Below are 24,695 nucleotides of genomic sequence, written 5' to 3'. Positions count from 1 at the left end.
TGTCTGTCTACTTCCTATATGATAGTGAGTTTAGATGACTAGTAATTTCCATGACAGTCGCTTATTCAAGTTGAATTTTAAATATTTGAGTAGAGCATCAAAAAATGAAAGTAAAAGAAATCTATAAGCCAAGAAGAGAATAAAGAAAACTAATAATATGCAGTTAAAAATATACAGAATTTTCTCCGAAGGAGCGGAGCAGCATGAAGCCCACAACAGTGTGTTTGTGTCAAAATTTGGACAATATGAAAATCTGTGTTTTAAAATTCTTTGTAAACATCTGCTTATTCTTTTATATTATAAATGTAGAGCTTATAGATGTAGATTATATTTTTTAGAATTCTATGTTTTTTATGTTTTATGTTTTTATACTTTTATATTATAAAGGGAGAGCTCCACATTTCATAGAAAAGAAAAAAAATATCTTTGCATGATATAAGGTTTATGGTCTTTACTCTCATTTTGATGTACGATCCCTTTCCTGAAGGCTAACTGGAGGTCTCGGAGTGTACAAACTCTGACTTATTATCTTTCCTCTGAAGGAAAGTATCTTTTTAAACAAAATATTTCTTTTTTTTAAAGATTTTATTTATTTATTTGGCAGACAGTGATCACAAGTAGGCAGAGAGGCAGGCAGAGAGAGAGGAGGAAGCAGGGTCCCTTCTGAGCAGAGAGCCCGATGCGGGGCTCGATCCCAGGACCCTGAGATCATGACCTGAGCTGAAAGCAGAGGCTTTAACCCACTGAGCCACCTGGGCACCCCAACAAAGTATTTCTTAATCCATTATCTTATTAGTGTGAAACGAGTGTTAAGTGTACGTTTCTCCCTTGTTGACTGCATTGGATTTAGGATCTTGTAGAATAAAATGAAATTATATCTAACTAAGCTTTGTTTAGTCCATGTTTTTGTTGTTGATGTATGAAATATTTAAATATTCTTTGAGAGTGTAAAAAAGTAAGTTTGGTGAGGTAAAATAGGTGGGTTAATCATTCTTAGTATAGGAGATTATTTATTTGTTCCTTCAGTATATAATCACACACACACACACACACACACACACACATTTGTAATTTTTCTCCCAGTGAGAGAAGGAAATCTGGTGAAAAACTTACAATTAAAGAATCAGGAGTGATTACTCAAGCTATTTCGGTAACAGTTGCTGTACATACCGAACAGATTCCTATGTGTAAGTGGTTGCCGGAGCTAATAATATGCAGGATTGCTGCGTCAGTAGCACAAAGTGCTACATTACATTGGCTGGCCTTTTTGCTTCTGCTCTGGTAGGCTCAAGGCACAAGAAGACTTATTTTTACAAAGTCTACATCCCACTAGAGCAGTCTGTCTCAAACTCTGATTCCTTGGTTGAACCTGATTTAATATTTTAACAAGTTCCCTTGTTGATTCTTAAGCATACTCACTTTTGAAAACAAGGGCAGTGATGATCTGCTTGGTTAATAAACTTTTATTGTAAGATGTGGACACACTTTAGTGTCCATTACAGCCCTCAAATAATCTAAGGGCAGTGAACACCAGAATCCGCATGTTTTGTTGCAAGGTGAAAACACAGAGTCCTCAGTCCGTCCCAGACATAGTCTGCGAATGTGTGTCTGGGGGAGACCACCTCTCACTTTGTCATACGAGACAGCTGGACTTGATGTTCACTGTCACTTTGAGAAACCCGGAATCACCTAGTTCTGAGATAAAAATGGTTCGTCTGGATTGGGAAGAGTTAAAGCACTTTTAAATTTGCAATATAATGTACTCAAGGGAGGGATACTGAAGGTGGACAGGACAAAAATCTGTGAATCTGAGTCAGAGGGAACAAATGCTCTGAGAAAAACGTGAGGCAGAGAGGGAACAGTGCATGATAAAGGTCGTGGGTTACCAGTATTTACACAAGTAGACAATCCTTGAAGACATGTAAATGTTTTCACAGTTTGAATTCTCTATGTAGACTGAAAGCTAGAGTTATTTTGGGAATTTATTATAGTTTTTTTTTCAAAGACAACTTCATTTTGGAACAAAATATACAATGGGACCTCTTTCTAAGAGCAAGTCGGAGGGGTTTGACGATTACATCAGAGATCTGAAAGGGCCATTGCAAGGCCAACAGGAAGTACAGTAAACACAGAGGGTGGGGTGGGTGAGCTATTTGGTGATCCTCTCCAGCCCTAGGCAGAGGTAACATGGGAGAGTCCTGCTTTGTATTAGATTCATGAAATTTGCTACTCCTAGTATTTTCACATTGATTGTAATATCAACAAAATGTTTTAATAACACCTATTGTTAAAACAGTGACCATGTTTCTCTTGTGGCTGTCCAAGGAATCTAGTTTCAGAAGTGTTTTTTCATTCAGTGACAATGTGTGGCAGGCATTGTGGTCGATGTTTGGGATGCATATATTAGGGACATGTTTCTGTGCTTTTGGAGTTAGAACCTAGTTAGAGGAGCTAGCCTTAAACCTGCCGTACCTGTTGGCACCTCCCATCCTTCTTCCCACAAAAGAGCATTAAAGAGTTCAAGGGACTGAGTTTCTCCTCTCAGATTGCACACTGAAATGACTCGGGGAACAGTGAAATCCACCCCCCAAATATACAGATGCAGGAGTCCCAGCCAGGACGTCCTATGTTAGGGCTCAGCCATTTGAGTGGCTTGAAAGCGCCTTGGGTGATTCTGTTGCACAAAGGATGGCAAGCTCACATGAAGCAGATTGAGAACACAAACGACAGGATGGCTGGTTCTCCTCTTGAGGGAGTAGTAAGGAGGGTCAGTTCTTCACAAGAAGTGAGTTTTGAGCTGATTCTTGAAATGGTGATCATTGTTTCCCAGGTAGATTGAAGAGTCGGGAGGCTGAGGCTGCTACTCCTAGAGCCGCAGATAATGGACAGGTGACTGGTCTGGGGCAGGGATGGGAGACTTTTGTAGAAATGGGACCATGTCCTACGTCTGTTTTGAAAGGAATGTAGAGTCCGCTAGAGGAAATGGGAGAAGGCCGACGTGTCTGGAGCACAGAGAGCAAGTGGGAGCCGAGGGACGGAATGTGCTGCACAGATAGGCAAGTCACCGAGCGTGACAGGTCCTGACAGCCAGGTGAAACACTGGCTTGCTCCCAAGAGCAGGCATTGAATGTCGTGATTGGATTTTCCTTTCCACAAGGTTATGGTGATTGCTGTACGAAGACCAAGAGATTGGAAGTGGGGACAGTGCCAGCTGTTGAGAGATTATTACAGGGCTCCCCGGAAGAAAGGGTGGCCGGCGGCACTAGAGGGAGCCGGGGAAATGGAGAAAATTGCTTGAATCTGAAACCTATTAAAGAATTAAGAATTGTAAGCCAGGTGAGTTAGTGGGCCTAAAATCAGCAACGGCTGAAAATGTCATCGCTTTTTTCCTGACTGCGTTAAACTAGACTAAAAAATGCAATACTTATAAGTATTATGTAGTTCAGTGATAGCATGTATAGGTCACATGCTTCCAGTCGTCCCCCTTATCTGTGGTTTCCTTTCCCCCCGTTTGGCTAACTGCGGTCTGGAAGCAGATGATCCTCCTTCCGACAAATCATCAGAAGGTCATTAGTAGCCCAACGCTGTGTCACAGCGCCGGCGTCATTCCCTCACTCCACTCCATCACACAGATAGCTTATCATCGCACGTCATCACGAGAAGGGCGAGTGCAGTACAATGAGATATTTTGAGGGGGAGAGAGAGACCACATTCATGTAACTTTTATTACAGTTTATTGTTATAATTGTCCTATTTTGCTGTTAATCTCTTACTTCCTAATTTGTAAATTAAACGTTGTCATAGGTATGAACGTATAGAAAAAACACAGTATATAGAAGATTCAGCACCATCTGTGGTTTCAGCAACTGAGGGGGTTCTTGGAACGTACCTCCCATGGACAAGGGGCGGGAAACCACTGTGTATCTTTTGAAATTTGTATTTGAAATGTAAAACTGCAGGGTTAGACAGTCAAGTGGACAAATAGAATAGTACCATAAATAAGATCAGATACATAAAATTGTAAAAAAAATATTTTTAAAGGTCAAGGGTTAGTGTCACCAGCTAAGGAGAAGTAAGATTCTTCTAGCTGAGGGGGGCGTGGCCAGTCCATCATATCCGGCAGGAAACAGCTAGGACTGGACTTTCTGAGGGAGTAGAGTGCAGGGCATGCCTACTGTTTAACAACATGTTATGCCCGGGGGCACTTGGGTGGCTCAGTCGGTTGAGCATCTGACTCTTGATTTCAGCTCAGGTCATGCTCTCATGGTTGTGGGATCGAGCCCCACATCAGGCCCCGGCTGAGCGTGCTGCTGTTTAAGATTCTGTCTCTCTCTCCTCTTCCCCTGCCCCCCCATCCATGCTCTCTCTGTCTCTCAAAATCAAAATATGATATGGCCTTCTTCACGCGATCTATCTCATTTAATCCTCATATTGTGGCTACATCATGCATAGTTATAGTTCATGCTACTGAATTTGACTCAGATGTGTATAATAATAATAACAATCATATCTCAAGTTGTAGTTTTATCTTCCTTATTTGAATGCTGTTACCAAGATTTACCTGCTGCATAAAAACAAAGATAAAAGGGCACCTGGGTGGCTCAGTGGGTTAAAGCCTCTGCCTTCAACTCAGGTCATGATCCCAGAGTTCTGGGATCAGCCCCTCATGGGGCTCCCTGCTCCGTGGGGAGCTTTCTTCCCTTCCTCTTTCTCTCTGCTTGCCTCTCTGCCTACTTGTGATCTCTCTCTGTGTCAAATAAATACATTTAAAAAAAAATCTTAAAAACAAAAAGCAAAAAAGATAAAGACCTGGAACTGTCATCAGTTAGAGATGGAGCAACACCAGGCAAAGACAGGAAGGGGCATGTGAGATGGTCACATTTGTGACAAGGCAAAATCAAGGAAGAGAGAGCTGCTGGGAAACACGAGGAGAATTTTAACAGGAAAGAGAATGTTCTGAAACACCTTTGAAGGAAATGAGTAACTGGGGAGTAAATTCAATCATAGGAAGATGAGAGAATCAGTTCAAGTTGGGACTTAAAAGGCAACAAATGTACACGCTAGACCCAGATGAATTCTTTGAGTTTACATCAGTGCCTTTTTAGAAGCTAGTTATCAGTTTTTCACTCAAAGATCTATTCTGAAGGTCTTGTTGCATTGGGGCGAAAGTTGTCAAGGCCTCTTTGGTCTGATATGAAGGAAGGTGAGCTCTTCTAACCTCTAAAAAAATAGAGATTTCTAGGAAAACAACAACAACAACAGACTTTCTTACAGTTTCTGCGGCAGTAACTTATTTGCTGTAGTAACTAGAAGTGATGATTAGTGGGGAGGAAAATAGGAGAGAGGTGTTCCGGCTCCAATCCACCAGCTGGGAGTGCAAATAAATCACACAGATAAATCCAAACGGAGCTGAGCGCTGTAGTCACAAACTCTGAAACAGCCATAGCAAAAAAAAAAAAAAAAAAAAGAGGATGGGGAGCAGGGTTATATATCCTGGACTGCAAAAGTTTTAGAATTAGGGGAGATTATTCAGATGCTGCCAAGTCTGTCATTTTGCAGGTGAGGGATGCCAGGATGAAAGGAACTGACCTGGTTAAAAAAAAAAAAAAAGTTTACAGCTTTAAGAAAAACAAACCCATCCCCTTCTCCAGAACCTCAGTGGGCTATCTATGGCCTGTCCATAAGGCATGGCCCTCGCTTTCTGTTCGGCCACAGTCTGGCCTCAAATTCTGTGTCTAGTCTCACGTCCACTCCTACGTCCCACTCTCTGGACGAGCAAAGGTGAACTGTTCTGGACAAACATGGCACAGTGGTTTGAAGTGTTCGCTCTGGGGCCAGAAGTCTGGCAGCCGGGAGGTCAGGGAAGGGAGCCATGGGGCAAAGCTATTCCAGACAAAGGGAAAGGCACGTGTGAAGGCACAAGCTCGCAGAGGCAGGGCACGTGTGTCTATTGGTGGCATGTGCAAGTGGCTGGAGGGTGGCCTGAGGATGAAGAAAATGGAGTGATTAGGTAGGTTTCCACTTCCTAGGGAAAGGTTTTTGTGAATTGAGCTAAGCATCCCTCTCCTCCCCGCTTTCTCTAGGCAGCTGCAGAGGATTTTAAACAGGGAGTAACATATTCAAACTGGTCTGTTTGAGAGAGAATTCTGGATGCATGTCTACTGCGATCCTTCTACCTATGAATGATGTTTCTGCGAATATTTAATTTGGGAGCTTAGAGTGCCTTCTCCCCATCCTATCAGTGTTTTCTCTTGGGCTGGTGGGGAATGAACACAGGTTATCAGAGTTGCGCCCAGAGGAGTCAGGATACTCTCATATGTTTGTATATGTGCTCTATAAAGTACATGGGCTGGTACATGAAAGATCAGAATTTGAATTATCTTGTTTTTAATTTATTCTTTTAAGGTCTGACAGCAGCAGCCGCAGCAGCTGCCGCTGCTACCAATGCAGCCATCGCCGAGGCAATGAAGGTGAAAAAAATCAAATTGGAAGCCATGAGCAACTATCATGCCTCTAATAGCCAACATGGAGCAGATTCCGAAAATGGGGACATGAATTCGAGTGTCGGTAAGTTATACGTTCACAGAAACTTTTGTGATCTTGTAGGTACCAAATTACTTCCTTTTCAGGAACAGAACCGTCAAGTGCCCATTCAAGAAGCTGGTCTTTTTAGGTTAGAAAATAGTGGATATTTTGGAGGTGCTATTTGCCCCTCTAACAACAGGCATTCTGAATAAATAATTAGCAACATAATTTTTTAACACAGGGTCAGCTTTCTGTAGGCAAAGTCTGCTAACAGCATTTGGTTAATATCTTTTGTAATACAAGTAAGTTCTAATAGTCAGAATTTTAGTTGATTTGAGTTTAGTGTAGTTCTTTTTTCTTCATCTTTTATAGAGAGCGTGTGTGAGTGGTAGGGAAGGGCAGAGGGAGATAACAAATCTTTTTTTTTTTTAAGATTTTTATTTATTTATTAGACAGACAGAGATCACACGTAGGCAGAGAGGCAGGCAGAGAGAGAGATTGGAGGAAGCAGGCTCCCCGCTGAGCAGAGAGCCAGATGCAGGGCTCGAACCCTGGGATCATGACCCAAGCCAAAGGCAGAGGCTTTAACCCACTGAGCCACGCAGGCGCCCCGGGAGAAAAAAAAATCTTAGGCAGGCTCCACGCCCAGTATGGAACCCTAGGCAAGGCTCTATCTCACGACCCTGAGATCATGATCTGAGCCAAAATCAAGAGTCTGACATTTAACTGACAGCCACCCAGGAGCCCCAATAATCAGAAGTTTTAAAGATTGACTAGCATAATTACAGGCAAACCCATACTTTATCTTTTTAATTCCTGATAGATTTGTTATCAAATAAGTTTGCATCAGCATCAGGACATATAAATTCAAGTCTTTCATGTGTTGCCAAGAATGAGAATTATGTTGAGAGTTAATTATATATATATATATATATATATATATATATATATATATATGACCATTATCAGCATCTCTCATTGTAAATATACAAGTTCAATTTCTCTTGATTGTTTTTTTTCCTTGAGGTTTGGGGAAAGAGATGAAAAGTGAATAGTCATTGTTTAAATCCAAACCAACAGCTTTCACTTTGCAGAACTCACTTGGGTAGTTCATTTTTCAAATACAACTTCACATGTGAGTTAACATTTTTATTGATGATATCTTTTGCATCTCTGTGTCAGTGAAATCAAATGTATTCTGCCACTGCCCTGTATTGTTTCTCTTTAAAATTTAGAAATCGTGCTCAAAATATAATTTAGCAAGAGAAATTTGGCTATTACAAGATATGTATAAGATACTCTATCCAACATATGTTCATGAAGGACGCAGTCATTCTTGGCAGTTCGATTAAATTTTCTTCTCCATGCAGTGTTTTAATAGATTATTTCTTTGGATACTCAGTGGCTCTTTACCTTCTGTCCAATGTCAGAGAGTTAAGAGTATATGAAGGAATACTACAGATTATAGTAATAATCATTCTTACAGCAGTTCCATGGGAGTATATGCTAGCTATTAATATTAGCATAGGAAGTAATTGTCAAATATATACACAATATGCAAAATACCATTGCTGCTGCAGTGATGCCACAGGGTAGCTTCTAAAGGAGAAAAGGGGAAAATAGAACTTTCCCCATAGCACTACACAAAGGAAATATAAAAGAGGCAGTGATAATGGGGCTGATTTGAGAATAGATTATAGAGAAGGTGGCAGTTCTTAGAAGGATGAAAAGATGTGGAAGAAAGCCAAAGCTATGGCCTTACAGCGGGAAGGGAAGAAGAACAACATGACCACTTGCATTTGTGCGGGTCCTAGAGCGAGGATAGAGGGCTGCGGGCTGTTAAGGTCATGGTTCAAACACATAAATTCACACTTTGGATAATTAAAAACTGTTTTGAGGGGTGCCTGGATGGCTCAGTGGGTTAAGCCGCTGCCTTCGGCTCAGGTCATGATCTCAGGGTCCTGGGATCGAGCCCCGCATCGGGCTCTCTGCTCAGCAGGGGGCCTGCTTCCCTTCCCCTCTCTCCGCCTGCCTCTCTGCCTCCTTGTGATCTCGGTCTGTCAAATAAATAAATAAAATCTTTAAAAAAATAAATAAAAATAAAAACTGTTTTGAAATAAAATGAATGAATTATAATTCTCTTTTTGGAACTATTAAGTACATTTAAAAAAAAAAATAAGCAGCCTCCTTCTTTGGCCTGTAAAGTAGAACAAAATTAGACACTTTTAAAAAACAAGTAATTGACCACTATAAATTTTAGTTACCATTGCAAAACAATCTGGATTGTTTTCAGAATTTTAGAAGAGTAAGCGTTTATTGCAGGCTGTTCTTGCTAGTTGGTGTTGGGAATGGGAATATTTAAATTAAGCAATTTAATAACATTGAAAACAAAAGATATTAAAACATGATAATCTCTGTTTGAATTTCCTGAGCAGCAGAATAGAAGTTGACTTTGGAAAATCCAATAGGCATAAGATAAGGAGAACATGGTTCATAATTAGGCATTGACATACATTTCATATTTGCTATTATGGAATAACATTTGCCTACTGACCAAATTGTGGTTTACTTAATGATTCTGGCACATGGGCTACCATAATGACTTAAAGAAGCAATTTGACTTTTCTTTCGTGTTCTAGTTGGCGGAAATCACTTTTCTTCCATCAAGGTATTTAGTTGGCTCTTCATGTTGCTTTTTAGTTTTGACCCCCACCGTCCAACACCAATTTGAATCAGGAGCAGAAATTTATTTGAATTTTCCTACAGAGTCTTAATATTTTTAGAGTGTGTTAACATTGGTGTCATTGCTAGTCCTTGAGGCAGGTATATCATTTCTGTTAGATATATGTAGCTGATTTGGGGGGGAGAAATGTTATCATTGTCATTTTTATTCTAGTCTCACATGCTGCTGTTGTCTGAGAATTTATGATTTATTATCCTTCCAGAGCACACCCCCTCCCTCCTTTTCTAGAGATCAGCGAAAGAAGGTTTGGTGGAGGGGTTGGGTGAGGAAGGTACAGGGAACTCCTGGGTGTTGAGTTGAGTTTGCATAGATCAAAGTAGTTGCTGAAGTGGGCTGTTGCTTTATACGGCCCCCCGTCTTCTCTGTTTCTGACAGCAGTGCCTGCCTCTTGGGACGTGTTCAGCAATTACCTGTTCTGGGACTTTGGAAAGTTATGTAAACTTTCTGAGCCTAACATTGCATATTGGGGCATAATGATATCTACACCACGAGAATTAAAGGAGATCCTGTTAGTCAAGTGTTTATTTATTACGTCTGCTTATCCCGTTGTTTGGTCACCAGTAAGGTTATCATACTGGTACTGCTTTTGCTGTTATTATTATTCCAAATTTGCCCTCCTGAGAATTACCTTCTTCCTCTTTCTACAACCATGAACTATTTCCTTCTCTGTTTCCCTTTGTCTCTGTTAGGTGTTTGGTAAGCTGTAGTCTTGTCAGTCAGTTGAGGGGGGAGCTTTCGTGTCCTTTGGATTTTGTTTGCATTTGACTTTAGCTCATTCTAGTAACACAAAATGATTATAATTCCGTCCCAGTACTCAGGGAGCATCCAGTGTATGGGAGGAATGGTTACGTAAGCAGGCAGTCAAAACAGGATCCAGGAGCATCAGCTAGCTAGGGCAGGAAGTGGTATAGAAGCATATGGATTCCAGGAGGAATCTCAAGAATTTCAAAGGCCTATATTTCAGAATACAACCTTACCGCTCTCATGAATCTATCAATTGTCTCTTTGAAGGCGTGAAGCCCCTCGGAGGGGTGCTACTTACATGATGTATCCCTTGCTGCTCAGCCCTGCCTGAATACAGTGACATTTTTGAGATCACTTCAGGGTTCGTTTTTCTCTCGTACTCATCTAGCTCATAAGTTCTGGTGAACATTTTAGGTTCTCCTGTGTCAGAACATTACCTGAGTTCCCACCCCCAAACCCCCACCCCGGGTGTAAGTAAATCCATATTGCCTCAGAAAACAGATTTTGTGTTTGTTTGGTTTGGTTTGATTTGGCTTAGTGAGGTGAAGGGATCTTTTCATTACACATGACTCCTTCCCGTTCTTAATATGAATTGTCAAAATTAGCCAAAAAGGAAAAAAAAAAGAAGGTCTTTAGAGCAGTTGATGACACTGACAAATTATTATTTTATATCCCAATTTTACATGGTAACCTTGAGCTCACATCTTTCCACCAGAATGATCATTTTAGGAAGAAGTGAGGACTTCGGGATAGATCCGAGTGAGGCATCAGCACACTGAGTAAAATATATGGCCGTGTCTCCATTCTCCCTCATCCACAATCAATTGGATTCTTTTAGTTTAATATTTACTTGCTAAGATGAGATGCTAGTCTGCATGGTGATAAACAGTCCGCTCCTGGCATCTGAAGGTGACCTGTCAGTTCATATGGACAAATCTCCTGCTTACTGAAATGTACAAAATAAATCATTAAAGCAGGCAGGTGCTCATTCCCAGATTTAAATCACCATAGATTTATGATTTGAATTAATGCTTCATTTGGCCATAGAAATAGATGCTGAGACAAATGATATGCACTGGTTGGGGTTTCCATACTGTAGCCATCCTGATATTGATTACTGAGATGTCTTTGCAATCTCTTGTTTATATCAAGTACTATCTTGTGACAGGTTGGCTGATATGAGCTACATTGCAGATAAGAAGGAAAAATGTCCTGGATTCTTTTTAGTGGCAACACTATCCACAACATACAGGCCAGATAAATTGCTATTTTTTTGCTTTAGGGACTGATCTACATAACCAGCTTAAAAAAGTGCTGCTTGGAAATTGGGACTAGGATATTGGAAAGGCAGAATTTAAAACCGGTGAACCCAAGGTCAATCCCATAGTATCTATAGCTGTGTTTTATCTGCTTATCTCTTTTGAGGGGCATCATGCACATTTTTGAGGGTACTAAATTAATCACAGTCGATTTAATCTAAATAAAGGAAACTTATTTTTACTTCTAGTTTTTAAATGCTATATAAATATTGACACAGTGAGCATCTTGGTAGTTTCTGTGTTATTTAAATACTTGCTAAACCTAATATCTTATTCCCTTAACTAACGATAACAAAGGAAATGACTCTTCAAAGATAAATACATTAAATATTATTCCCAAGTGCAAGACTTTGTGCACTATAATTTACCAGGAGGCAGGAAAAGACTGCATTTTTACCTTCTCTTAACATTTTATTTAAGGAAAACACTATGTACACAGTTTAAAGAATGCTCGGAGGATTTAAGAGGGACCTTTGCCACTAGCTAATATCTGACTCATAGAACTGGTAAACAGCTATCAACAATAGTAGATGGCTTGCTTAGTAGGAAATGAGTTCATATCTATTCAAAATGTGATCTCAAAACAGATGTCCCAAGAAAATCTCATTGTTTAAACTATAGTCAGAAACCCCTAACTGCTGTTATTTCTTTAAGGAAGTGAAGTCATCTTAAGACTTCAGAATGTCTCTTTCTGAACACCGTGGAACACAAGCAAGAGTATGCTGATGCAATGACCCACCAAATCCACACTCCTCACGTGCCTGAGATGTACGATTTGTTTTCATTCGCTCAAGGTTGCAATCGTTAACAGGGATGTGGGAATTTCAAAGCAAATGCAAAAACTTGAGTTTGGGATGAACAGCTGTGTTCTTCCTTAATATTCTTTACTCCTTATTTCTGTCCATCAACAGCAGTAACAACACCACCACCACCACCAAAAAGGAGGCAAAGAAAAGCCAGGCAGATAGGAGATAAAATTATCTTACCCAGCTGACCATCCTCTTATTTAAAAACACACACACACACACACACACACACACACAAAAACATTCCTGCAGAAGTAGAATAGTTTATGCTGTAGTCATTTCCTTTCTTCTAACTCACGTGTGTATTTGGAAGGAAAAATTAATTTTATGATCTCAGGAAAAAGTCTTGGAGACCTTGAGAAAGCAAATAAAAGGAAACTGAGTACACAGGCCACCAAGCAGAGCTCTGCAGTTGCACATTGGATCCTCTGCCTTGGCAATGTTAATGAACCTCAAATCCTTCCTATAATTAGATGAGGGAATTGCTTATATTTTCAAACAGATGATGCTGCTATAATGAAACGATTGACAGGGAATTTAAGAGTGTCTACAGTAGTCATTTGGTTTCTGTTATAAAAAAAAAAAAGTTTAAAAAGAAGATTGGCTTTAGACATAGGTCCTGAGAGAGGTAGTAATTTACATAGCATGCTATGACAGGTGTCTTTGTATAGTAAGGAAATAAAATGGAAGACTAGAGAAATGATGGGCAGGTACAGCAATTTTTTGGGGAGGGGTGTCCTATGCTTATTCTGCTTAGGTTTTTTAAAAGGGGCCGAGGCTCAAGAGATGGTTCCGGATTGAGTGCACAGCTGTAACTGCTGATGAGCTAATTGCTCCTTATCTCTCAGCCCCATTCATCTTCATTTTTTACCAATTACTGAGAATTATCTGTGTTCTCAGTTGGATATGAGAGTTAATCCTTTTTGGTTAAGCTGGCAGTACTGTGAGCAGATTCCAAATCGGAGGGTGAAAAAGCCAAAGCAAGCTTGCTCTAAAAATGTCTCCAGTTCAATTACAGTATCACTGATTCATAAGAAATTTGCCATTGTTTAACAGATTAAATGTGGAAAGTTTTTTTTTTTTTTCAAACTTTCTTAATGTTTCACTGCCTAACAATGATTTGTAAGATCCTTCTTCCTGTCTGATGAGTAAATTTAACAATATGAACAGCCAGGGTCTTGTAAACATGGAAACACACACACAAGACTACCCTAAAAGGCCAAAAGGATGCTGACACATGGAATGAGACGTATTTTAGAACCGATAGCTGTCAATTTATATATAAACACTTTAAATTGATGCCTTTGCTCTGTGACTTCACATATGGTGAGGAAAGTATGTCCAAACATAAACCTTTTCACAAATGTCACATTAGTGAGATTTTAATGGAAGGACCACAGAAGCATCTCTTGAAAGTGTAGGAACTGCCATGATTCGTAATTCGATCGATTGTGAGTAAGCCATATGGTTCACATCATTCCCTATGCAAAAGATGTCTTCATATCCTGACATTTCTCACAAAATTGCTTAGCCCAACATTAAAAATCTAAGAAGTAGTAAGCTACTCTTTCATACATTTCAATGCATTTGTCGATATTTAATACTTCTGGCATTTTTCTTTATTAACTATTTTAAATATGGTAATCTAATGTGCAAATATAAAGAACAGACAGCTAGCCTGAAATTGTCAAAAATTAGTGTCTAAAATTTAAACATCTTCTAACATGATCAAGGTAAGTCCTTTTAGATGCATCCACAAACTGAGATGGGAGAGCGGAGAGCAAAATATGACAGAAGATTTAGCTTCTAGTAGCAACATAGCTAATAAATAACTCAGCTACTCAGATAAGTCTCTTAATTTCTCAGCCTTCTTATTAATAAATAAGCAGCTTGATGCTCAGTTACCCTCTTGGCTCTAAAATTCTTTGATTTTTGAAAACTCCATAGAAGATAAAAGGCAAGAAGGTATACTTTATGGTGATTTCTAAAATAAAACACAAACCTGAAATAATGTAAATGTTCAAAACAAGACACCATTAAGTATATTTTAATACACGATTTCACATACCATTACAGCCATTACACATGATAGGTAAGGGCTGGAAAATATTTAATTTAAATATAAAAATGATATAGAATTTTATACCCTTGTAATATATATTTTTATATATATCCCCATTTCATTAGAGTTGGAAGGAACTGAGCATGTTATTGTGGTAGAATTATGAATAGTTTCTCAAAAAGTATAAGATAGTGTTAAATTAGATTATTTTTAAATGACACATGAGTACGTTAAAAACTGGTCATTTTATGCCCCATTTCATGATTTTCTAGCAAATGCATCATTTTCCATTTTTTCTCATGGCTTTTTAAAATATCTTTATTGGTTATGTAAAAAAAGAGAAATACCAGTGATCATAATAGTGACTATTTATGGAAAAAATACGTTCAATTAATAAAACCAATTTTCTCACTTAAAAATTTTTGAGCATATATTTCTAAATCCATGGTTATACATTAATAGAATAACCAGAGTTCGATCAGTAACACAAACTAGCTTCCTGTATGAGTTACTAAATATATTTCATGATATAGATAAGTGGAATGCAGAGAACATTTCCACTTTTTATTTAGTGTCTGCTTCATTTTCATGAAGTTCCTTAATTGATATGGGCAGTTGAAGAACATAATTAGGAAACACTAGCCTAATGTTTTTGTTTTAGTTTTAATGTTGCTTATTCCTACTAATGACAGAGCAGTGAAGTAACACTGATAATTCAAGCATTTCGGATTAAAAAATGTAAATTAAAATATTTTATTTGATATTCTATTCTTATAATCATAAAACATAAGGAAATGCAGGATATACTCCCTTGGATATGTTATAGGCTAGATTCCATCTCATTCTAGCGTATCGAGAGCATTTATGACAGCCCTCGAAAGACAATTTTCATTGAGGGGAGCCCTAAAAATGATCCTTGTCAATCTATACCAACATGTCTTAATGTTCATATAAACTTCAAAAATATAGTGGGAGCAAGCATTTCAGTTTAAAATAACCTCAGGCCTTCTTCAGCCCTTTTAATGTCAGATAACTCATTTTATTCATTAATATGACTGTTTTATCTGTTTTACATTTTAACTTCATATGACGATACACAATTAAATGGAATCTTTGACTTTGGGTTCTATAAATTATAACATATATATATGTTTAGTGATAGAAGTTTCAAATATCCCAGGATGACCTGATATTAGAAAGTTTATTCTTGGAGATGTCACTAGGGTGTTCATAGTCCAACATCCCTGTGAGTGCGAGCCCCCAAGTTTATAACTCAGAGCTCTCTTTCCCCGTCACCAGATAGGGCGCTGCACAGTTGTGCAACTGATTCTTCTCCAAAGTGTCCAAATATTCCAAAATCGTACAGAGTCATCTGTCTGAATCCTGGCCTGTCAAATTGAATACAAAATGGAATAACTAAATGATAATAAGTAAATAATGCTGTCGTTGACATCAGTGCCTGAAAGTGTCAATTCACTTAGGATGAAATAATGTGGCGTACATAATCTTGCAGACTCTAGATGTCCCCCCTCCTCATCCCCCCCACCGCCCCATGAACCTCGATCATTTGGAAAAGAGGAAAGAAGAGAGGACTTAAATATGGTTTTCTTTAACAGCAGGTTATAATGGAAACACAGACCCTTACATCCAGTGCTGAGAGAATTACCAGTTTGATAATGATTAGGAATGTTGTTATTAAAACAGTATGTGCAGTTCATTTTCAACAGTTTTGAATTAGAGTGTGCACTAATGAAACAGATACGGTTTCCTTCACAAAGGGCAGATCTGTGAGTTAATATCGCTGCAGCAGTGCCTCGCAGACCCTGCCTTTAGCTCTATTTGTATTTCACAGCATGATAAGCAAAGAGTGTTGATTTCCAAGGATCCCGCTGATGAAAGGTAATGGCATTATTACATCTTTATCTCAAAAGCAGAACTGAGTGGTAAATGATTTTTTTTCTCTGTTGCACAAAAGATTTCTTGGTTAGAAAGCCTTTTTTATTTCTTGACTCGTTTTGGTCTTGGAAATGAGATGTTATTATTTAATGTCTGCACAGCAAGCTTGAAAGCACCTAATAGCGAATGGATTGGAAGTGAAGTACCTCCTGCTCCCAGATATGGATCTTCTCAGTCACACGCTGTACCAGCTGTCATCCCAGCCATACTGCTGTGATTTAATTAGTCTGTTTATGTCCTTTCTAATAATATTTCCATCTCTATGAAAGGGCAAATGCGACAGGGACTTTTTCCCTTTCTGGTTCTGCAGCCTGGAGAATGTGGCCTACATCTGATATGTGGGGGCACAGGATTGAATCACCATTCCTGTCACTTCAAGCTGTTGATAAATTGTTCAGCCAAGAAGTGTACTTACTTCCTTGGGGTCATTTGTAGTCTGGGAGTGATAATCTGCATAGGGACAAAGGAGAGGATTTGCGTGTATATGTGTGTGTATCCAGCCATATATATATGTTAGGTGTTGAAATATATATATATATATATATATATATATATATATAAAATGAAGTTGTTGAAAAGTTAAAACAAATGATAAGAAAATGTGAGCTCTGTATTCTTACCAACGCTGTGCATGTTTTTATGGCACATATTTAAGTCTTTTCCTCAATTGAGTTCTTGCAAAATTATAACATTTCAGGAATTCACAGGAAAGTTTTCCACTTTTTCTAAATGAGGCTTCAAGAAACGGGTTATTCATCTGAAATTTTACATGTAGAACTGCATTGGTTGGGATCTTTGGGAAAATCTGTTTTATACAATATATTACTTTTCAGGATATCCAGGGAAAGAAAGGTTTGCCATCTTTATAGAACATTTAATAATTGTATTTTTACTTAAACTTTTCCCCCAAAAGTATATTTAACTTAGCAAGGTAGCTTATGCTCAAAACAAACTCCAACACAAAATTGTGTAAGAAAGCACAAATTAATAAGCAAATAGAAAGGTGATATGACTTTATTAAATATAAAGTGGTGATTAATAGTTTATACTCATGCTCTATGTGTGCTATTTGAGTGATTCAAGGCCACTCTCAAACCCAGCGGCCTTGTGAACATCCTTGCTTCTGCCTTAGGATTCTAAATCTCTAATGTCTTATAAGATACAGGTCCATATAAGAGATGGAAGAAAAAAGGGTTTCTGAAACTAATTTCAGTTGTTTTAATTTCACTCATGTTTGTCTTAGAAACAAAAAGTCTATCATTTATAAATAATCTGTTAAATAGTTAATTAGCTCTATGTGTTTTAATCTGCTTTTTAGAAATAGATTGCTTTTTCTTTATTTCTCTATAATTTATCTAAGTGTTGTAATTGTGTTACAGAGCCTTCTGAGCTCTCTTCTTTCGGGATGATTTTGCCTTTGCTTGTGTCCCTATTTTCCTCTCTCATTTTTTAGTTTTGGATAACCCAACTACATTTTTGGAAGAGGGCTTGTTAAAACAATGGGTGTATATATATTGACAATGTAAGTCCAATATTTATTTTATGTAAAAACAGCAAGGTTAAAAAATGCTAATCTTCTCAAGATGGTCATATTGTTTTAAAATGATTTCCTTTAGCAACCTAAATGTCAGCCTTTCTAGAGTTGCTGGTGTTAATGCACACAGGTATGTGTTTACTTTCTTCTTGTTTTTTTAATCTACCTATCATTGTCCAAACCTGTGCCTACATCAAGAGCAAATGTCACACTCTAGAATTTTTAAAAAATAAAGATATCAAATGAGCGTCAGGATTATAAAATTTCTTGTTTCTCTTAGTAAATGATGGTGCTATTTTTCTTCCTTTAGATTCCTCTTCTTGAAAATATATGACCTTAGCAATAAAATAGCTAGATATCTCTCTTTCTCTCTCTTTTTCTCTCTCTCTCTCACAAACACACACACATATTCAGTCACTCATGCTTGTAGCCCAGTATTTCAGCTTTCAAGAATTTCTTATTAACTTTTTATAGGTATAAACTAGCTTTGCTAAATACATTTGCTTAATTATTTTATTTCATAAAAATGTACACATTTATTTCTCTGTCTTTTCACTGAGGTCTAATTTCACCGTTTTCTACATTGGCTATACTGTGGAAAGTAAACGTTGATGATTAAGTTATCTTGACATGAACCGTTTTCATGCTTTGAAAAAACTCACCACGAAGCATTTGATGGTATTTTTTATTAATTGGATAAATGAATTGTGAGATGTGTGATTGCATGATGATGTACTCATTTAGTTGTTGCTTTTTGCTTTTACTAATCTCTGTCATATTGGATTTATAAATGGAATGGAGTGACCTTTGAAACTGTGATGGAAATGAAGAGATAAACACAACTTGAAAGGACAAACCAATTAATATCAATGTGTTTGTTACACATACACGAGGAATTTTAATCCTTTGCTCTCTACAGTAAATTTATGATTCATTTATTGAGTAAAGGAGCATACTTTTTGGTAGTCACAGATTTTAATCTTTTTTTTTCTAAAAATACATAATTTTATATGACGTCATTGTATATATGGCACACAATTAAGTTTTTTTAGTGCATGAATATTGGTGTTGCCATAAAAAGCATGACAATATCCCTTTTTAATAAGAAAACAGCTGTGTGTGTGTGTGTATATATATATGTGTAAGTGTGTATATATATGTGTATATACACACACATATATATATATATTCAAACATTTGCATATAAGGTATTTGTCTACATTTTTAAGTAAATATTGTAATTCTGATTATAGTTAATTCTTGAATTAACTCTCTTGTAAATTTAGACTCATAACTGATTCTTTCCATTGTCCATAGAATAGATTTAGATTTTTTTCTAAAAATCCTGATTCGGGAATCATAAGTAAAGTATTTAGTGTTTTAACCTGTTGACCTGTAATGTTAAAAAATATTGTTCAAAATCAATAAATATGCTTGAGTATGCTTTTAAAATAAAATATGAGTAGCCATTTATACTTTCTTCTTACTTTGTACTTTCTCCTTTGCCTTCCCATTTTTTACCTAATTGGGTTTATTTTCATTAAACACGCCCCCTCCAAATCAAGTTCTGCTGTGGTGTGAATTTTAGAACACTTGTGCATTCTATCCCCTTTAATAGCTTAATTATAGAATATAATCAATTTAATATACAGGTTTTGAAATATTGCCATTGATGCACAACAAGGAAAAAAGTAATACAAGCTTGACATTTTAAAACACCAGCATTGAAAGACTTTCACTTCTAATTGATTTTTAAAAGAGTTCCCTAGAAATGTGAGCTCAGAAATGTTTATAACAGCTTTGGCAACATTCCAAAATGTTTACCACAAAGTGTAACTCAGCAGTTTCTGAGTTCTCTCATCAACTAAGAAAGATGTGTCCATAATTGGCTTAATCCATGCTGATATTGAACCCCTCCCCCACCCACATAGTTATTATTTTTTTAAGACATAAATTTAAAAATGATTCCTTCAAAATAAGAAGTGTCTTTACTTTCACCAGAGAAAAATTTTTAAAAAGAAAGTTATAGATGAGCAAAGCATAGATTCCTTTTATATTTTTATGAAATTATATGTTTTCTTAACCCTCACCTTTTTAAAAAAATATATCAACCTTCAAAACTTGTAAATCTGACAAAAGGTGATTTTTTAAAGATATGTTAATATTATAGCCCTTCTTATGGTTGATTGTAGGTATAAAAAAGTTCCTCAGACAGCTAAAAATATTAATGGATATGACAGCCATTCTATTTTAACAAGCAACCAGACCAAAATATGAGGAACATTGACCACAAGCAATTACTTTAAAAGGCTACTGCTAAGTATTTCAGGAAAAATGATTTTGTTGACTAGTTGTTTGTCAGTTCCTGTACTTTTTTTATTGATTGCTTTTGAATATATAGCCCCATGATTGAAAATGTTGCTGGTAATATCTTCTCTTTATAGTGCCGACCCTACTTCCTGTGATTGATAAGAAATAAATTTACACACAATGTACATAAAGTTTATTTAGATCTCTGCTTTCTAATAATAATTTTGTAGCGTGAGGTTTCTTTGAAATTAAGTCACAGAGTAATCAGAAACTTTGCAACTCTTTTACTCTTCTGGGTCTTTTATTATTGTGTGTGATTTTCTCAGATGTGATTAGCCACGATAATGTGATATTTCAAAGTATGATGAGCCAGAACAAGACAATTATTTGTAAGCATTTCTTTTGGAGATGAAAACTGCCATAATTGTATAACATCTATTTATTTCCCCCAAGAATCTGGAATGATTTGTGGTTTGAAATTTCCATATAGAAACGTATACAATACAGGCAGTATTACATTTAGTCAATAACCAGGAATTCAGATTAGTTATATATAGATCACTAATGATGAGAAATAAAGGTGACAAAAATAATGGATAAGAGAAGAAAGAAACTGATGAAAATAGGTAAGGAAGTCATCTAGTAGACAATGTTACTTAATTTATCAAAATAATTCATTACCTAATACAAGTCGCATCTGAGAAAAAGGTTTGGGTGAAAATCAACTCCCTCAGTATCAAAATCATGTCTGTTTTTTTTCCAAATTTAAGCTCTAAAACTGTGTTAGAAATAAACATTTAAATGTCATCCTACTTTCTAAGCATGTATACACACACACACACACACACACACAGACGCGCATACATATAAATACATATATTTGCCTACCTACTGGTCTATTTTCAACCGTGATTTAGATTAAAAGAAAAGAAAACAAAAGCAAAACAAAACGAAAACCTTGAACCTAATGCTGTCAAACATCATTTTCACTTTCTTAGAGCCACAGGCACGCTCTCAGTAGAGTCCTCTTTGACTCCTACTCATCTTAATGCCTCCAGTTTGCCACTGATACACCAGCTTCTTTTCTCTTCATATTCAGACTCGCCCAAACTTTTTAAGTACTGTGTAATATTTACTGCTGTCCTCCAAAGAAGTTTTTGGTGGGAGTGTTTGTGTGGAGGTGCAGAGAGGGCAGGAGGGAGAAAATGAGGAGAAGAATTGTGTAAGTGAAAACTGAGAGCCAGCACCACTTTGTGGTTCAGTGTTGAGCCGAGAACACAATACCTAGTGTGGAGCTCCTTGGGTGTAATCCAGGGCTCCATTCTGTACTACTCTTCTTAGGACATTTTTGTGTCAAACTCAGCCTATGTTTCAGTTTCCTTATCCCTGTCGTAGCTATAATAATTACAAATATTTCATCAGGCTCTTTGGAGATTAACTCTTTGGGTTAAATTTGTTCTCAGAACATAACCTGGCACGTTGTTGGCACTAGCATACTATACAAAAGCTTATTAAATAGAAAATAAAAATAAAATAATAGAGTGTAGTGACACACACACATGCACATGCATATACATACTCACAACTATCTTCTAAAAAGTTAGTAGTTTCTAGTATCCCCAATGTTTTGACATTATTTGGAACCATATATAATATGTTTCCCCCTGCATACCCTCAACATTCTTTGCTTATCCAGAATCCTTACTAGTTGAGACTCTGATTCAGTATTTTTCCAAAGTGTGTTTTATTGATGATTTGCTACAGTTTGATCCTAGAGTTCTGCTTAGGAAATATGCTACCATTTTTAGATGATGCAGCTACACTTTTAAAAGGCACATACACATTGAAAGTGGAAAGAAGTAGCTAGTTATTTCATTGGCATATTTTTTTTTTTTAAAGAAATTGATAATCAGCCTGTAAACTTTTAATTGAAAAGTTTTCTCTCATATTATCCGACAAATACGTTCTCCAACTCTAAAAACTGACATTACTTTATTCAGTGCACATAAGACTTCCTTTAATTAGCCCTTAATAAGCTTGGTTTAACTGGGATTTATGGAAGAACAGTGGTCATTAACATTAGCCAGATTAAGACTGTGTTAATTACTATTGATAGATAAAATAACGTGCAAAAATGGTTTAAATTATTCCTATACTTATGAATTGAAAATAAGTTTGAAGCTTTTAAGTGGAAGCTATATTTTATTTATACTTTAAAACTGAATATTGACTTCCATACATGTAGGCATAACAACAGTCAGTACACATGATTTCATATTTTAAGTTTTATAACTTCTTTAAATTTACTTTCAATTAAAGATAACCATGAAATATCATTTTGGATAATTTCCTAAGGTTAATGTATGGAAAGTTTATACTTTTATGATTTATGATATGTGATTTTAGTTAGATACAAATGAGTATCTTAATTATACATTATCTTCAAAAGACATAGTTACTTCCTTTTTGGTAACTGATAGATCCAAATGATTTCTTCAGTCTTAAGAGGATTTTTATGATTGTGGCAATTTTATGTTAAGGCTATCTCTTATTGTTGATAGCTGCCCTTGCTATTCATTTTCCTTATCATATATGGAGTTAATAATAACTTAAGTTTAGCGATTTTTCCCCTCTATGCATCAGTTATTGTGCATTATATCAAGTGAAGGCATTTCTCAGGATTCCTCAGGGAGTTTCTGTGCCACCCATTGTCATGCCATTTCCTTGAAATGGCTCTTGTAGAATATATACAATACTGAATATTAGTCAAAGCAAGTCAACCAACAGTGAGCTCTAGATTGATGGAACTAATGGAATTTGCATAGCTTTCATTCCACAGAAAATCGTGCAACCTAGCAATTAAATTTTATAGGGTTAATATCCTCTCCTCTAAATGATGTAGACTATTCTCTTCCATTTAAAGATCTGTAATATTGCCTGAGTGGCTCAGTGGGTTGTGCTCCCAACTGTTGATTTCAGCTGAGGTCATAATCTCAGGGTCCTGAGATTAAACACCCTAGTGCTCTGTGCTGGGCATGGAGCCTGCTTAAGATTTTCTCTCTTCTTCTTCCTCTGCGCACTGCCCCCCCCCCCCCCCCCCCCCCCCCCCCCGCCCACCATACACACGCTTTCTCAAATAAATAAATATCCATAACAAGACTTTTCATATGGTCTCAAGCAAAATGAATTATAAATAAATATAATCTTTTCCCCAGCATGGACTCTGACTCAGTTTTTCCCAAGCATAGTAATGTATCAACCTTTTTAAAAAAAAACCCACATGTCCAATTTAGAAAATTTAGAATCACACGTGATGTGTCTCTCTTCCCTTATCCTGCATCTACTTTCATTTCTAATACTTCACGATGTTTATTCTTCTTCCAAACCGTATGTAGGACTCCTATTCCTCTCTCCATTGCAACTACTATTAGTGTGGTAACCCAAGTTAGCTTAATTCTAGTCTGCCTGATTTTACTCTTTGTCTTTTACATCCTCGCTCCTTATAACAGTTAACTGTGGTGATTGTAAAGCATAAATTAAATCATGAATTTGCCTTTTAAGAAGCCTTCAGTGGCTTTTTATTGTGCCTTGAAGAAAATTCATCTAATGGAAAACCCTGTGCAATAAGGAATGTATTCTACCTCTGCTCTCAAAACCCTGTAAGTTACACTTCCCCTTACATTCTCCCCATGTTTCTTGGGGTCCCCAAATGCACTGTATACCTTTCTTCTCCTAGGTTTTGTTAAGTCTGAGCAGTGAGCCTCTCTCCTCCCTCTCTCCTCTTTATTCTTGATTTTTGTAACTCCTGCTCATTGTCCAGCTCTGCCTAATATGCTTTCCTGATGGGAAATGGGTTAGTTCTCTTGTACTCTCAACCTGTTACATACCATACCATGCTGTTCTTTCTGTAGCACTTGGAAGAATGTGTAACTTTTATTTGCAAGTCTCTTTGCTTCCTAACCATCCTCCTCCATGAGACAGTCAGGCTGCTGAGGGCAGGGCTGGCTTAGCTGCACTGATGGGCATGTGTTGTCAGCATGTGGTTGTACAGCAGATAATCTTAGAGGGAAATGGTGGGATTTGGGAACTAGAAGAAACCTTGAGCTAGCATTTGGTAATGTACACCTATACATTTCAGCAGCAGGTGGTGGCATGCTAGAGCTGGTTCTCAAGTCAGTCTTTCAACCGTCAAAGAATTTATAAGCTAATTGTTAAATAAAGTCTGTTAAAATGAAATTATATGAATCTAGAAATAAATAAAAATAATGGCTCTGAATACTCAAAACTTAAAAAAAATATGAATGCTTAATGAACACGTGCTCTGTTAGGCAAGAATACGTCTGTATCAATATCCATCTTACCACTGGCTTTCTCTTTACTCTTAGAATTCCTCTATACTCGCACCAATTAGAATATTTCCTTCATTTCAGAGCAAAGTTCAAGCGTCACTTTGCTCAGTGTCAGCAGTCCAGGATTTTACCATGTAAAGTTTTAATTCTCATTTCCACATCTATTTTTTCTTTCCATTTAATCTGAGACATAAAATGTTAATATTGTTGGCATTTCCATTTTACAGATGAGTAAATTGAATCTCAAAGGACATCATTTCTTGCCTGACATTTTGTGACTTTTAAGGTAGTGTCACTAAAGGCAGGACCCACTCTTTGGTCTGCTATGTCAGTATTTATTCCAAGTT

General features: G+C 37.1%; 1 protein-coding gene across 1 annotated transcript in view; it reads left to right on the top strand.

Annotated features, from left to right (window-relative positions):
• Positions 1-24,695, top strand: part of DACH1 (dachshund family transcription factor 1) — a 426,163-nt gene that overhangs the window by 229,287 nt on the left and 172,181 nt on the right. Inside the window, exon 3 of the mRNA XM_059378140.1 lies at positions 6,406-6,567. Coding sequence (XP_059234123.1) covers positions 6,406-6,567 — 162 coding nt within the window. The remainder of the gene's footprint in view (positions 1-6,405; positions 6,568-24,695) is intronic.

Source organism: Mustela nigripes, chromosome 15 (genome assembly GCF_022355385.1).
Source record: "Mustela nigripes isolate SB6536 chromosome 15, MUSNIG.SB6536, whole genome shotgun sequence".
In the NCBI taxonomy this organism is placed as follows: Eukaryota; Metazoa; Chordata; class Mammalia; order Carnivora; family Mustelidae; genus Mustela; species Mustela nigripes.
The sequence above is the reverse complement of the archived record's forward strand: the minus strand, read 5'-3'. Positions and strand labels throughout refer to the sequence as shown.